This window comes from Chaetodon trifascialis, chromosome 16 (genome assembly GCF_039877785.1).
Source record: "Chaetodon trifascialis isolate fChaTrf1 chromosome 16, fChaTrf1.hap1, whole genome shotgun sequence".
Classification (NCBI taxonomy): domain Eukaryota; kingdom Metazoa; phylum Chordata; class Actinopteri; order Chaetodontiformes; family Chaetodontidae; genus Chaetodon; species Chaetodon trifascialis.
In genome coordinates, this window is record NC_092071.1 from 16064702 (window position 1) to 16081087 (window position 16386).

Below are 16386 nucleotides of genomic sequence, written 5' to 3' on the forward strand. Positions count from 1 at the left end.
TACACACACACATACACACACAAGCACACACACAGGTTCAATTAATAAAAGTGGTAACAAATTAATTATTTCCATTAGTAGATGTTTATCAAATTCACAAATCCCTCACTTCCCAATCACCTGGAACATTATCTGCTGGCCCCTTATGAGTCACACCCAGAGAGAGAGGAAGGACTTACCGGCTGCCCAGACCCAGGACTGGAGCAGTAGATGGTGTACTTGCGGATAACACCATTTGGTTTGTGAGGAGGCAACCAGGACACAACCACACTACTTGGAGAGGAGGGGACTGCCTTAATGCCAGCTGGTGGACCAGGAACTAGAGGAAACACACAGGAACATCAGCAAAGCGGGCATGCTTATATGCGTGTGTGCATGCACATGCTGGGTGTTGGATGCCTATTAAAGTGAGCAGGCTTGTTTGCAGATTGCTAGTCTTATCCTGTACTAAGCCGCTCTGGGAAGACTTGGAAGAACCTTTGGGTGGACATATGTTCAGTCAGACATTGGTCAGCAGTTCTGACTCTGTGACACCCAGCATTCTCTTAACTCTCAAACCCACAAACAGATTAAACATTAGTGTCTGATCCTCTGCTAGCCACTTCAGCTTGATGCTGCACACCACTTAATACCCTCAGTATCATCTAAAGGCGTAAGAAGGGTTTAAAATGGATGCACACTTTACAAAAAAAACAACACATCAGGACACTGGATACTCTGAAAGGGGAACGATAATGCTTTTGTCACATTGGCTTTACAGTATGGGGCTCAAAGTGTCAAGCCTATTCAATCCCGACCATAAATATAACTTGTGCTTGACAGAGGGCCTCATCTGGGGTCTACAGAAGGTGGCTATCACAGTGTAAGACCCTGTGCTCTGAATCCAACCCCCAACTCCTCTTCCTCTTCTGAGGGAGGCCCCCTGATTCAGTCATTCAAACAGGCCCTTGGACTCCTTCATCCTGCACATTACATGAGCATGGATAAAAACAACACAAACTCAAAAGGGATGGATGTAATGGAGGAGCATTTAAAAGAGCTTGGCAGGGATGAAAGCATGGCGATAGGTGCAGTTCACAGGGGAGTGGTGATGCTGGGGAGGGGCATCATTATCATAACTGGACCTCCCTGTCAATGTAGGAGTGGTAGTGGGAGGGGGGAAGAGCTAAGTCCCATCTGGTGCCCAAAATCTGCCCAGGACTCCAGACAGACAGACAGACAGAGAGTCTGCTACACAGCCAGCTCAGCCCGTGTGATGATGAAGAAGCAAGGCACAATGGTACCGAGTGAAGATCCCCACCTATATGGATATATTATGCACGACTGTGCCAATCAGAGGATGATACATAACAATAAAGGACTAATACACTCAACCAAATACACTAGCAGTCTGCTTTAAATTGGCTCTTGCTTACATTTCTATTATGTCTTATTTTCTGGATGCCTTAATAATTGTGTCATCCAAGAATAGGCTCTATGATCATCTCTCTATCTTTTCATCTTCAACCCCCAGCCCCTTCCTCCTCCCCCTCCTTTATAAAGAGACATGGATCCGGCTGTAATCCCACCTCCAATGGTGTAAGCACAAAATTAATTCTCTCTAATCCAAGAGGAGTTAATCCCTATGCCTATGGCAAGAGGGCTGGTGGAGTGGATGTGGGCCTGGGCTGATGGCTGACTCCTGGATGCTATATGCTCCCAGAGAGCACCCCTCCTCTCCCCCCAGTGTCTCCCGCCAGCCCTCCCTCAGCCCTGAGCTGTGGACCCAAAGCCTCTTAATTCTCATTAGCACTGCTAATGGAGCTTCCCAGCATAAATGAGCTTTTGTCATGGGTTTGAGATAAAGACCAGAACTCCTTTTCATATATTCCCCTCCCATCTCTCATCCTTCCTACCCCTGTTAACCTCATCCTACACACTGTGCAAGCATAGTTCAAGCCTTCCTCTAGTTCTTACACACCAAAATATATGTTAAATGCAGACATCTTTTTGTTTTGCATTCCTGTTAGTGTGTATACTCACGGTCCTCGCGGGTCTGGATATACAGGACGTTGCTGCGGACCCCATCTCCAGCTTGTGTGTAGGCCAGCACCTGAACACTGTAGTTGGTGAACTTCTCCAGCCCACGCAGCTCCACCTGTTCACGTGTGGTGGTGATATTCTGCATTTCTCCCCATTCTGAGGAGGGCAGCAGGGGAAAACTGTTTTAGAGAGTACTGTGAACACGCAAAATAGACCAACTCTGTCTTCCACAAAATACTGATATATACTGCTAACTTGCTTTGCTAAATATGTTTGGGAGGAAATGTGAATACTGCCTTGAATGCAAGGCAGAGGTTGTAGGGAGGACCTAAGGGTGGATGGTTGGTTATAGAAAGCACAAAACCTTAAAACAGAGGCTGGGGTTTGCACGCTGTGTCCCATTTTTCGGTAGGTTTACAGACTACTAAAACACTTGTCACAGAAAAGATTGTGGTTTTGGCAAAATATTGAAAAAGTCAGTGAATCCAGTCTCTCCACAGTCTCTCCCTAATCTTAATATAGCCCTTTAGTAGCATAAGTATTAACATAAAAATGCTGATTATGCTTTTTTTTTTCCATTATCTGGACATCATTTCCCACAAAACATATTTGTTAATGCAAATTTAGGAAACAGGGTTGAACACAAACAGGAGCACAAACACACAATCAACCATAAATTCTGATGGTGTTCAGAATCTAACACACAAAGAAACAAGGGCAAACATGGGCATATTCAAAGACACACAGGAAGAGGAAGTGCTTTATGAGAAAGTAGCCAACACACATTAACACATTTTGACTGACAACACACTGACAGAGGTAGGTAGGTAGGTGGTGCGGTAGGGTGGGTTGGTGAAGTTTAGAATGAGATAGGTGATAATTACTCTGCATTGGCCACTGGGCCTGGCCCCCACAGCACCCACCTCCGTCAGGGAAGAGGGACCAAAACACAACCCGGTAGCCTTTCAGCACACCGTGCAGTGTCAGCCGTGGAGGCTCTGCCCATGTGATCACCGCCTCGTCCGACGTCACAGAGATGGCGCGCACGTTCTGTGGAGGCTCACTGGGCACTGGAGAGAGCAGGGGAAGAGCGTTAGGGCCACTGGTAAATACATAAATGTGATCTTTGAGGTTGTTTGAATGATTTCTATTTGTTAAAAATGTGGTGTGGCTAAGAAGACCTGACTGATCTAGCATGACGGGCTGAAGCACTGGTAATTAGTGACTACTCAACACCAACAACCCACAGGCAATCTCTGCTGAAACAAATCAGTCAAATAAGCTCAAATTAGCTCTCAATAGCTGCTTGTTCACTGCTAGCTTTTAGAGTACAGAAGAGAGAAGGGGAGGAGGTGTGGAGGGGGGTTGATGGAGGGGAGGAAGAGCACTGAGAGAGAGCAACATGAATAGAAAAGCGGTTCCATCTTATGGGGTTAAAATGCAGATGAGGAGGGTGGAGTGACCTGAGGAGTGGGGATAAAATCTGAACGAAGAATGTTCATCTTTAAGATACTTGCAGATGTAGGTGCAGCTTCAGACTAACTATTTGGACAATTAGCATCACTGTTACTCCTGATCAGGGTGTCTACCATGAGACAGGGAGGGTCCATGTATTTCTGTCCACAGGGGAGGATCAGTAGCAAAATTTAAGAAATAAAAAAAAAACCCAATATAGAGGACAGATGAGGACGAAGAGAAGGGAACCAATGGGAGGAAGAAGAAGATAAAGGAGAGGAAGAGAAAAAGGAGGCAGAGTGGGCAGACATTTAGAGAGTAATGGGGTTCCTTGTTCCTCTCTCGCTCTCTACCAGCCTAATGAGGGTGCTAATTAAAGTGGAAAGAAGAATGGGGGATGTGCTGCAAATTCATTTCTACCATTTTTTGAGCTTGTGCATGTGTGTCTTTATACTGTATGCATGTTAGCTGCGTTCATTTGTGTGTCTGCCATCCTGCTCCTGCAGTTGACTCTGTTTTCTATTCTTTTTGACAAATCAAAGAGATACACTTTATAGATCTTTTAATTTCTGTCTCTTGCCCTCATATCCTCCCACACTCTGTCCTCGTCTAGCTGCCCGCTCCACTTTTTTTCCTTTATCTTTCCATCTATATTTTGTTCCATCCTTCTCTCCTGGCTCTCCTACCATCTTCCAGTGTGGTAGCGTTGATCTCAGTACTGGATGGCCCCGTCCCCGCTCTGTTGAAGGCCTGGACCACTACCCCGTACTGGGCAAACTTCTTTAGGTTGTCCAAGGTGTACACTTCACTGTCCCCTGTAGCTTTCATCTCCACTATGCTGTACTGGCCGTTGCTGCCTGGACCGTTCTCTCTGTAACCGATCTGGTAGCCTCGGATCACCCCGTTCTGCAGCTCCTTCTTAGGAGCCTGAAAGAAATGCAGTAACAGCAGTAAATATTAAGGTTCATGTCAAACTTGTATTTGGAACTGGGTTATTTTGGAAGGTGGCGATAATATGTACTGCAATAAGAGTGAAAATAAAACTTTTTTAGCTATTGAAGCAGTTTGTGTATGTTCTTGTCCCTCATGGGACACTACCAACAGCAAAAGCTCAATTATTTGCACCTATAACCTTTAATTCTTGCTTAAGAATATAACTATTAATAATAAAGTTTTCCACAATGCAGCATATTAATGAAAAACATTTTTAGGCTTGCCTACACTTAAGGAAAATGCAGTTAAAGTCACACAGGACATATATTCAGTTTCCAGGACAACTGGCTGGTTGTTCTGTTAGAGTATTAATATCTAAATGAACTGCTGTGCAGATGCAGGTATATGTTCACTGGGTATTTTACAATGATTTGCATTGTAAGTCTGGTAATCACAAATACACACTGTAAAATAACACATAAAGAAGTGATTTACCCTCCATGTAACTCGTATGCTCTGAGAGGTCATCGGTTGGAGGATTACATCCATCGGTGGCCCATCAGGCGCTGTTGAATGTAAGATGTCAAATAAAGCATCAATATTTATAGCACTCATCCATACAGAGAAGAAGTAAAGAGAAACAGATAAAAATAACGGACAAGCATGATTTCTAGAGGAGAAAACAGTCACTTACGTGCTTCCTCAGTACTGATTGTGAGCTCTTTGCTGGGAAGGCTGCGGCCGATCTTGTTGTAAGAGTACATGCGGATGCTGTAAACACAGGCCGGGTGCAACTCCACAATGTTGGCCTGGTTGTTGGTGGGTGAGATGTTCCTGGTTGTGTACATGTGATCCCAGGAGTCTGTTGAATACGGAAAGATTTGAGATTTTTAAAATGTGTCTCAAAATAATCTGACAGGCACGTTCAAATGTAGGAAACCTACCTGACTTGTTCTTGTACTCGATATCGTAGCTGGTGATGATGCTGTTTCCATCAAACCTTTGGATCCAGCGGAGGTTCATGCTCCTATCCTTCACCTCCCTCACTTCCAGTTCGGGAGGATCTGGTGGTTCTGTGTGTGTGAGAGAGAGGAGGTGAGAGCTTTGGATTAAGATCTGATTTTAGAACATTTTCCCTTACATAACCACATGGACTGTTTCATCAGGCCTAATGTTTCAGTACATTCGTGTGTGAGACGTGTGCACTGTGTGGTTGAGATACCTTGCACAGTGAGTTGGATGAGCCCTCGACCCTCTCCATAGGAGTTGATGGCGTGGCAGGAGAAGAAGACAGAATCTCCTCGCTCGGCTGGGTTCAGCTATGAGCATCAACACAAACAGAAAAAGGTTACAACGTGCCACAAAATATACAGACCATGCACAACAGACAGCAGCAGTAATAAACATCAGAAAAGCCTTTTGCAATAGTACCGTTAAACCAATAATGTGTGAATCCAGATCCTTGACAAGAATTACACGCGAATGTTGTTAAACTCTGATGTCAGGAAATTCTTAAAAAACTGGAAATACTCCTCTGTACTCCCTTCACAGCATCAAACAATCCTCATGAATCTGACCTTAAGGGTAGAGATGACTTCGTCCCCCTTCTTGTTGATGGTAATTGAGTAACGGGGGTTTCTCTCGGCGTCAATAACGGTGTCTCCTCTCTCCCAGCGGATGATGATGGGCTGCTCGCCCCGCGCTGTGCAGTTCAGCTCCTTGGTCTGGCCCTTTCTCGCCATGGTGGTGTTGGGGTGGCTGGTGATCATGGCAGGGACTGAGCAGAATCACAGACATATGTCAGTGTGACAAATAGTATTATATGGAGTAATGAGATGAGGGAACAGGGATGTGGTATTGAAAATCGAGGATATATTACAGATGTATAGACATCTCTATTTCTGCACTTCGCTCTCCATTTTCATTTCACGCTTCAAGCCCTGCTGGCCCTCTTACTCTACCTCCTCCCTGTCTGCCCTCTTCTTCTTCTTCTCCTGAGTCTTTTCCACCTCCTTTCCTCAGACATGGATTATTGATTGAAGGGGTTCCTGTGGTTTTGTTTTCATCACTAATTCATCAGCCCCTTTCCCCAGCAAACATTCAGGAGCATACAGACCAGCAGCCATAACACATCAATCAATAGCAAAGATATTCCCAGTTAAGGATGTGCAGGACAGACAGACAAGGTTTTGTTGGGTTTAGTACAGGCCGCAGTAGCCTGGGGCAAAAGTGCATCTTAGAAGAGCCGATTCCCCTCCAAAAAGCTGAGGCTTGTCTCTGCATACAGTATATGTACAATCCAGGAGATGTGGTTATAAAAGCAGCTGTGATTGACACTTACTCTTGACAGTGAGGATCATGCTCTTACTGATGTCTGAGCCCACGCCGTTGGAGGCCTGACAGAGGTAGTACCCTCGGTCGTCCTCAAGCACGTGTCGGATGAGCAGAGAGCCGTTTGACATGATCTGGATACGGCCAGTTAGAGGGACTGGGTGATATTGCTGAGGGTTTCCCACACCTGCACAAAGTAAATGCATGTTACTGCCTCAGTTTCGTGATTGTGATAATTGTGTTATGGCGATGTTGTAGACGTTGTTGTGATGGTATGCTGATTTCACCTTTGGCATGTTTCCACATGACTTTTGGAGGTGGGTAACCCTCCACGGAGCAGTTGAGAACACCGGCTTTGCCGTAGATACAATCCTGATTGTTGGGCTGCACCACGAAACGTGGCGGCACTGAGAAACAGAGAGATGTGATTAACCTAAATGGAGGGACTAAAACAAAGTCTAACAATAAAAGGTAGGAAATGGGAGTGTTCCTAAAATAACATGTGCAATTCTAAACTCCCACTGCACATTAGATATCACATCTGATCTGACCTAATTTATCAACATGCCATTCTCCCTTTGCTCAGTCCCTCACCAGTAACAATCAACTGTCTCTCCCAGCTGACGGTGGCGGCGGCGTTGCTGGCGATGCAGGTGTAGTTTCCGTTGTGCTTCAGTGTCACCTTGGAGATTTGCAGGGAGCTCATGAACTCTTTGGTCTCTATTGCGACGCCAGAGGCAGAGCCTGGCACGATGAGCTGGCCGTCTTTGTGCCAGGTGATGCGTATGGGCATGTCCCCAGATGACACCACACAGGCAATGTACATGAGCTTCCCCACTGAGGTAGAGGGGATATCAAAGGGCTGGATGAGGGGTGGCACTGGGGGAGAGAGGAAGAGTGCAGAGTGAGTATGATAAAGGCTGCGATAGATGTGGAAGAGTGGCAGTGTGGCCATCTGGAGCAATGCTGAGAGAGAGAGAAGGTCATTGGCCAGTGGGCCCCTCTCCCCCCCTCCGCCCCTTCAGCCCCCATCTCCTGCAGCCCATAATAGCTGCTCTGGTTAGAGTCCAATTGGCAGGAGGAAGTCATTCTGTTGCCATAGTGATGGAGGTTGGGGTGGGGGTACTACAGCTGAGACATCTGGGGGATTTAATCTAGGCTTCATTATTATTCATCTAATTAAATCAGAGACACACACACACGCAGGCACATGCACACACCCTTAAACACCTCTGCAGCTGCCCTGCTACCACCGTTACCCCACTCACAGACTAAACAAAACACAGACGCGCCGAAACATACATCTATCATAAAACACCATCTACCCCTGTCATGACGCATGGCTGCAATCTGCACTGCACAACTTTGAACACTGGTGTCTCCAACTGAAAGTGATGATTAGGAACTCTGATATCCAGAAATCTCTTTTACTAACATCTGCACACTCTGCACACATTTGTTGTCCTTTTTCTAAAGGGTAGAGAAAGGCACCAAAAGCACTAATGTTGGTGAGCTAAGCTTTATTTGGACAGATTACTTTCTCACCATTTTAAGAGACATTTTTATTTTGGATACAGAGATGTGCACAAAGACATTCCAGCAGCAAGCAGGGATATTGGGAAAATGAGGCGAAACCACAGTACATCCCAATCACGTAGATAGTCCCTCTAGCTCGACCGCAGCCTCACTTCACAATTTGCATTCATAAGGTGAGTGTGTTTTTATCTAAAACATTGCACAGTGCAGTTTTATCCCTTTCAATCTCTTCTTCTTCCTCACGCTTACCTTTAACAGTGACATGAACGGTCTGGTTGATTGACACCTGGGGTTGGATCAGAACGCTACACAAGTAGGTGCCCTCGTCCGCGCCCTTCTGCACGTCCGTCAGCCTCAGGGTGCCGTTCTCAAACACCACTTGACGATGATTATCAGGCAGCTGCATGCCGTCCTTCAGCCACTTGATGGAGTAATAGGGGTAGCCAATCACACGGCACGTTATGTAGGTGTTCCTGCCCGCCACTGCGGTGATGTCCCGCATGGGTCTGATTCGAGGTGGACCTGGAGACACAGGGAAGAGAGGGAGGGGATGGAGGGAGGAGACAGAGAGAGACACACACAGAGGTCGGAGAGAGGGGCAGATGAGGTGAAGGAGGTCATGGCAGAGTAAGGGAGCAGCCACGGAGACAGGAGGTGAAGAGATAAAGGTTGAGGGATAGAGTGATTGGGGCAAGTTGACAGGTGGACAGGGAGGTTAGTTATGCTCCCTTTACTAAAATTTGATTGAGGATATTGTTGATTTTATTCTAATCAGATATTCTGTGTATCTAAGTGTTTTATGTATTTTTCTAAATTACCATTTAAGAAAAAAAGATAGATAGATAGATAGATAGATAGATAGATAGATAGATAGATAGATAGATAGATAGATAGATAGATAGATAGATAGATAGATAGATAGATAGATAGATAGATTATGTGTGATCTATGCCTCTAACTAGCCCTTGTGTGTTTGTATAGAGTCAGGTGTAGAGTGCATTTATATTGAAAAGCAGACAGGCACCTCTTACGTTTATGCGCGCTTGGTACTCGGCGCTACCGGCCGAGTTGCGTGCGACGCAGCGATACACTCCCCCATCTCGTATGAGCGGGCTGCTGACGTTGACGTGTGACACGGTCAGGCCGTCCGACAGGGTGTACTGGCTGGTCTTGTAGGTGGAGTCTCGCACCACGGGCTCGTCATCCAGCGTCCAGGTGATGGAGGGGGGCGGGGCTCCTTTGGCTGCACACATGAGGGAGAAAGGCTCACCCGGGTTGACCACCCGCTCGCTGAAGGAAGACACAATACGAGGAGTACCATCTGAGAGGAGACAGAGAGAGAGACAGAGCGAGAGAGATGAAAAATAGAGAAGGCCATAACGATAAACAGGTGAGAAGTTCAGCAGGTCCAACAACTTTGTTTATGCCACCATCTCTGATGCATTTTAATGCCTAATGATTTTATGTAGTTGACAAATGACAAGCAACTCTATGGTGTTCTATTTATGCACCTGTAAATGACATTTGCATGGGCGAACACATTTATCCACCAGCATTCAGATGAAGAACAAAGGTGCAATGTAAAAGTAGAGGTTTTAAATTAATTGTCATTTGCTGCTACAGTGCTGTAATAAAATGGCTGCTGTGTCCTCTTTTATACACAATTGTTTGTTTCCCTAGAGTCTCTGTCCACATACCCTCTAGCAGAATAATGGAAAAGTCCTGAGCAGTGTGGCCCTTTCGGGAGGCGAAGCACTGATAAGCCCCAGAGTGGAACTTCTGTGCAGCGGTGATCTGCAGGGTGTCGTTGTGTTGTCCCTGGATGGAGATGTGCTGATCGGGGACGATGGGCTCTGTGTTGCTGTACCAGGTGATGGTGTATTCAGGAGAGCCCTCCACAGTGCAGGTGAAGAACAGCGTGCTGCTGATGCCGGTTTTCAGATTCTTGGGGGACAAGGTCACTCGTAGTGGATCTGAGCGAAGGACACAGGGTGTTGAGAACACAGATGGATAGAAAAACTCCAAAGGCTACAGTTTCTTTCTTTTATGTTTGCCTTTTTTTGTCATACATGCAAAGATTATTGATTTTTTTGGTACCACTGTGCAGTAGATTGTAAGTGTAAAGGCTTCATTAGTTGTTATTGATTAATTTATTGGTGGTTAATAACTCAGGTACGAAGACTTCACAAACCAGTTATCGCCCATGAGACAAAAATACATTCTGTGTTGCCAGATTTATGAGCAAACATTTAAAATGTGTAATTTAAGTTTCTTCATTTACACATTATATTCGGCTATTGCTCATTTGCAAAACGAATTAATTATTCATGAATTGATTTCTAAACACATTTTAAATCTTTAGAATTATTGCAAAGTCATATCAATTTTTGTATCTCCTTGGTGACTCTTAAATCAACCAGCTGCATTCAAAATGTGTCACATGCAGTCAAACATACAGTAGGCGCTTACTTTCACAGAGACGGAGAGAGAGAGAGAGAGAGAGGGCACAATCAGCGGCGGTGACTCAATCAGCTCGACGCACTCATTAAAAAAGCAGCTGGAGATATCTCTTCACATCTCTGTCCACTTGTGTGTGTAAGTGTGCCTGTCTGCTTTTGTGTGCGTGTGAGAGAGAGAGTGTGTGTGTGTGTGCGCACGTGTGTGTGCGAAAATGTCAGTGAGCAATAAGGCAGCTGGTGGTGTGTGCTGGGGGGCATCTCTGTGCCTCCCAACCCCCCCCCCCAACCCTGTCAGAGTCACAGAGTGTGCTGCCATGATGTGCCCACTGGCAAAGCCTACCGCCTCTCTATTCTCTCCCTCTGTCTCGCCTTCTCCCGCTCTTTGTTTCTTTGTATACTTTACACAATGTACATTTATCTCCGCCTCTCTTATTATCTCGTTATTACATTGTAGATAATGTCATTCCAGCACTGTCTGGGTGCCTGGTCGTCCCTTCTGTGACCCCTCACATTTATCTTTATCTTCCTCACCCTCCGTCTCTCTGATGGTGAATTGTGCTGGCAGCTCTGTTACGGATTCAGTCTCAGTGAATTATTGCCCTGTCTCTCTTTTTGAGACCTGATATGACGGGGCATCATACAGCTCACACACATGTTTGTTACAGACACACTCTAGGCGAGAGTTATCTGTGTGCCTCAAACCAAAAGGAGAGGAGTTTGTGAATGTGTCCGTCTGCCAGGCTGATTCACTGAGAAGACAGCGTGGGAGTCTGTCAGGTTGTTTGCGAACGTGTGTGTGTGTGTGTGTGTGTGTGTGTGTGTGTGTGTGTGTGTGTGTGTGTGTGTGTGGTGCTCACACACCTATAACGTGAAGCTGTCCAGACACCTCCTTTGAGCCAAAACTGTTGGTGACCTCGCACGCGTAGCTGCCGCTGTCCTCCTGCCTCAGGTCACTGATGGTCAGCCCTGTCAAACGCCGTGTCCAGCGGGCATCTGAGGGCAGTGGGCGACCATCTTTCAGCCAGCGCACAGTGGGGCTGGGGTAACCTCCCGCTGTGCAGGGGAGCTCGATACTCTGGCCTGCATACACCTCCCCAGCTTGGAAGCTGTCCAGGATGGTGGGTGAGGACTCGTTGGGGTCTGGAGGGCAGAGACATGGTTATTTTGTTTTCAACACAAAAATATCAGACTAACATGAGTAAACTGACACCAAGCTGCTCACCCATTACAGAGAGCCTGGCTCCATTGCTTTGGCGCGTCTCTCCGCTGTACTTATGTTTGGTGATGCACCGGTATGTGGAGAGGGCATCCTCCTTCTGAACATCAGAGATGTAAAGAGCCCCGAAGGAGGTCAGCGAGAACCTGTTACCTGAGGAGGACACATTTGATAAAGACATATGTGAATATCGGCAAACGAGAACTGCTGACAGACAGAGACATCCAGTAAAACAAAAAAAAAAAACCCTGCACCAAGATGATGGTTCTGGTACAAATCCATTGTGTTCATTGCAAAACCGTGTTGTGCTAAGAACAAACAGCTGCCTGAACAGTTGGCACTACCTGCCTGATAATGTTGCTTCCCAAAATCTGGCACTCTTTCAAGGCCTGGAGGACACACAGCGGTCACTTACACCACCCATAGACAGAGCAGAGTCAGATTTACTGCCTCTTTACACACAACATAAAACTCTTACGCACCACACTATCATCACCAAACTATCTATACGTTCTTCCTTTTAAGCGTAGCAACAAAAATGGAGGGCCGAGGATCAAGTGTGCCACGAATGTGCTGTGTCCGCTGACTGAAGGCAGAGCGAAAAGAGAAGTCCAGGTATTCTCTGTAGAACTGCTAATATTACATTTTTTGTCTTGCATACATGCACACACATACTCACTTTCTGTTTGTATTTACTTTTCTATTTTCTTGAATTCTATTGAGCTTATTCCCAAACACCACGGCTCTCATTTATCCCTACTGAATAGGAGCATCTGTGTGACTCAATGAATCAATGAGGAAAGGCTAGTTCTTCAAGATTCCACAAAGTGATACCAGCTTCCTTGAAAATAGGTGGTCTTCATTGGTGAACTAAAAATTTCAGGCAACAAAATCATTGCACATTTTCTGATGATCTACCTCTTCCGAATAGCAACTGCCTCACTGTAAGCGGAGTGTATTTCAAAATGGTTGCCAACCTACAGTAAGTTTAGCTTTGTGAACATCAATTATCACCTGTGTCTTTTAGCATGTGAGCTACAGGCCAGCACCTGGATTGGCTGTGTTCAGATACACCTGTGTGTTTATCAGCGTCAATATTTTATCTACAAGTGCTTGTTTGTCAAGGTCTTGGGGAAGGTTGAGCAGGAATACTGAAGGTAGCAGTTATGGACTGTGCATGTGTTTGCATGGAATATACTGCACGACCCGAGAAGAGGCACAGGCAGCAATTTCACAGCAGCCTTTGTTTGCCCCCCCAGAATGAAGCCTTACAGGATAATGAGCACTTTAAGACTGCTGCTCCCACAACACCGAGGACTCGCCTGTCACAACACTCTGACATAGGCAGGGAGGGAGGGAGGGAGAGGGAGAGGGAGAGAGAGAGAGAGAGAGAGAGTCAGCTGGATCTGTCAAAGCCACACTTTCTATCTTCAGCAGGGGATGGAATTCATCCAATCTGCAGCGACGCCTCTGAAACAACACTGACTACACAACGCACATCACATATTTCCCTAACTATCTGTCCATCTTAACTGAGTGGCTGGTACGTAAAATCAGTCTATCAGTCGATCTCTGGTCAACTCTTATCGTCTCTTTGTGTGAACCCTCTCGTCGTCTCTCTCACCCTTTTCCTCTCTCTCTCTCTCTCTCTCTCTCTCTCTCTCTCTCTCTCAGCCTCTCGCTCTCAGTCGCTAAGCAGAGTGGCAGACAGAGTAAAATATTAATTACTAAATCACTGTGCTCCCTCAGCTTTTATTCATGCTGACTTGACTAGATAATGAGAAACAGAGCCAATGTGCATTACACACAGAGAGAGAGAGACATGGGCACACACACGACTGCAGCAAAACATGCAGACATGCATGCATGCAGCTCTGAGTAGAAAACAGATGCAGCTGTTAGAGTTGCATAATTTTTTTTTTCAGTTGTGCCACATTCACATGAAACTGTAATGCTACAGTCTCTCTGTAAGCTTAGGACAGTTTTATTTGGTGGGTTTTGAGTATTTTTACACAAACCTGCCCCCTGCTTTTACTCCATATGTTCTAAACATGTGGGAATATGTGTCACACACGAGTGCATCTTCTCCACTGAATTAGAAGAAAGACGTAAAAACACAAACTTCCTGTTCAGCAACAGAGGAAGCTGCTGATCAACTGTGGCATCAGACATGGTACTGAGAGATGCAAATTCAAGAGGGACTGAGCGACTCCTTATGTTTGTCATTTATAGCTGTTAAAACCATCAGGTGAGCTTTTTGTTTGGCAAAACACCATGAACTGAAACTATAAGGACCATCATGTAAAAAATAGAAGCACTCACAGATCCTCAGAAAAACTCTGAGGGAACCATTTAGAAGCTTAAGCATTTTTCATCAACTATAAATGGTTCTTTAAAGAGTTCTTTCACCCAGAAAGAAGCTTTTCCAAAGACGCTGTGTTGCCTAGAGGATGTCAACATTGTTGGATTTTGTATGAGTTCGGTCAGTCTCAATGAGACCCATTCATGGGAGAAAATTGTGCAAAATTGTTCATGTATTCCTGATGCAGATGGGGTCCAGAGGGGACATATTCTAATCTTTACTGATAAGAGCTAGATCAGAAAAATGATGTGTATTTTTGACAGGAAAAAAATGTTAAAGGCACAGGAAGACTGAAACAATCAAATATATATTATTCTCAATCTTTGAAATATGCATCTAAAAACAAAGAAAAACAATAGTTTAATCGTACACTTTAGAAAATTTGATAGTTGTCTTCCTATTGACAAGAAGAAGATTATTTCCTCTACACCACCCACACACCTTTTCAAATTGTCTCATTTTTATTTTGAATTTCTTTGAACTCATACGACCATTTCAGTAACAGTTGTTCTTCCAATGGTCACATGAGTGCATTCACACTGTCATACACTGACTATCTCAGTCCTATATGTATCAACCCTCACACTTCAGGTAACACACATTTATTTGATGCTGATTCAAATCCACAGAGCAGCTGAAAGGCTTAAGTAAATGAGTGAAAGGCATGAACACGGCATTTAAAATCCAACTGTTCCTGTGACTGCTCAGCGCAGCACTAGCCTGTGACTGCGTGCTGTATGCTATGATGGTATGCACAGTGCACAATATAGAAAAGTAGCATTACTCATATGAATTGCTCTGTATGTCCTTAGCGAACCTCTCCTGTGATATAAAGGTCTGCTATTGCTCTTTTTTCAATCCAACAAAATGCCTGCGGCCTCGCAGTCACACTACAGGCCAGACCTGCTGCTATGACAAATTCCAAAGAGGAGGAAAGAAAATGGAAAATTATGGAAGTATAAATGTGCGAGAGAGAAAAGGAAAAAATAAAAGCATGACAGAGTCTATAAATAGGATGTATACTGTAGCCCGTGTGGGTCCAGGAGTGTTTGTGTGTGTGAGTGCACAGTGTGTGTGCGCGAGTTCGTAGCAGCCTCATTTTCTCACATGCAAATGAAGGCGTCGGTGCAAAGATAACGAGGCCCATATTTCCACCTCCTCAGTGGGGCCATTATTTATTGATGTTCTGCATCTTTCCCCCTCCCTCCCACTCTCACGCTTTCTTCATCCTCTCCCTGTTGCTAGGGTCTTCTCACTGCCATCCTGTTACAATTTCGGTGTAGTTTCTGCAATTATCAAAGCCCAGCGTGTTTACGATCCTCGAGGATGACGCGGTGTAACCCTTCGTGTTGTGCGACCGCAGAAATCATAATGGTGAACTGGTGAGAGATGTCAGTGAAATTAATGGGGGAAAAAACAGCATCAGTATGAAGTTGCTAAATATAGCTTTTCAGATGCAAGTGTGTTTTTGTGTCCAATCACAAATATTCTCCAAAAACATACAACCTAAGACACTGTCCTTTAGTTTTTCCATGTCCTGAGTCTCAGTCTGAAGTTTCCTGGTTCCAAAGGCAGTTTAGTCCAATTTCGTGCATCAAATGAAGGATAATAAAAGCAACTTATTTGGCTTTTAGACCTTCAGGACAAAGGCGTGTGTTGCATGTTGAAGAGGCTGTGAGTCTCACCTGCTCACAGAAGCAGTTATAAAATCACTCGGTGGCTTTTCATTGGCAGTTTTAGGTGCAGTTCTGAAACTAAGTTGGACTTCTCTACCCTGAGCAGGAATCTAATTTAGCTCTTGGAAATGAACCTGACCTACATGCTTTAGAGGGGCAAATTTCCACACTATCTAGACTAGTCTATTTTAGGAGACAACCTTTTTCCTCTCTTAGCAAGAATTATGTTATGAGGCTAACCTTCCCAAAATACAGCTTTTCCTGTGTACAAAGAAAAAAATAGCTACTAGATAAAAAAATAAAAATACACTTTGACTCTGTGACCATGCAGCACTCACAGCGCTGAGTGAAAACACTGGTGCTCCTGTGGGAGTTCTCAGTATGGACCCCATATCT

At 45.1% G+C, this 16386-nt stretch overlaps 1 protein-coding gene across 3 annotated transcripts in view; it reads right to left on the minus strand.

The window, feature by feature from the left end:
• The window catches only part of LOC139344661 (cell adhesion molecule DSCAML1-like), a 51387-nt gene that overhangs the window by 10049 nt on the left and 24952 nt on the right, over window positions 1–16386 (minus strand). The window contains exons 4-20 of one of the 3 annotated variants that reach the window (XM_070982984.1): window positions 11959–12105; window positions 11598–11876; window positions 9975–10250; window positions 9302–9598; window positions 8527–8799; window positions 7336–7620; window positions 7029–7148; window positions 6752–6928; window positions 5988–6187; window positions 5633–5729; window positions 5355–5483; window positions 5105–5272; window positions 4906–4976; window positions 4164–4404; window positions 2907–3092; window positions 2023–2178; window positions 180–319 (exon numbers count right to left, since the gene is read on the minus strand). In XM_070982984.1, the coding sequence (XP_070839085.1) occupies window positions 180–319; window positions 2023–2178; window positions 2907–3092; window positions 4164–4404; window positions 4906–4976; window positions 5105–5272; window positions 5355–5483; window positions 5633–5729; window positions 5988–6187; window positions 6752–6928; window positions 7029–7148; window positions 7336–7620; window positions 8527–8799; window positions 9302–9598; window positions 9975–10250; window positions 11598–11876; window positions 11959–12105 (3242 nt within the window). Of the gene's footprint in view, window positions 1–179; window positions 320–2022; window positions 2179–2906; window positions 3093–4163; window positions 4405–4905; window positions 4977–5104; window positions 5273–5354; window positions 5484–5632; window positions 5730–5987; window positions 6188–6751; window positions 6929–7028; window positions 7149–7335; window positions 7621–8526; window positions 8800–9301; window positions 9599–9974; window positions 10251–11597; window positions 11877–11958; window positions 12106–16386 lie in introns of those variants that run through there. The other 2 variants (XM_070982985.1, XM_070982987.1) reach the window with 2 other exon arrangements.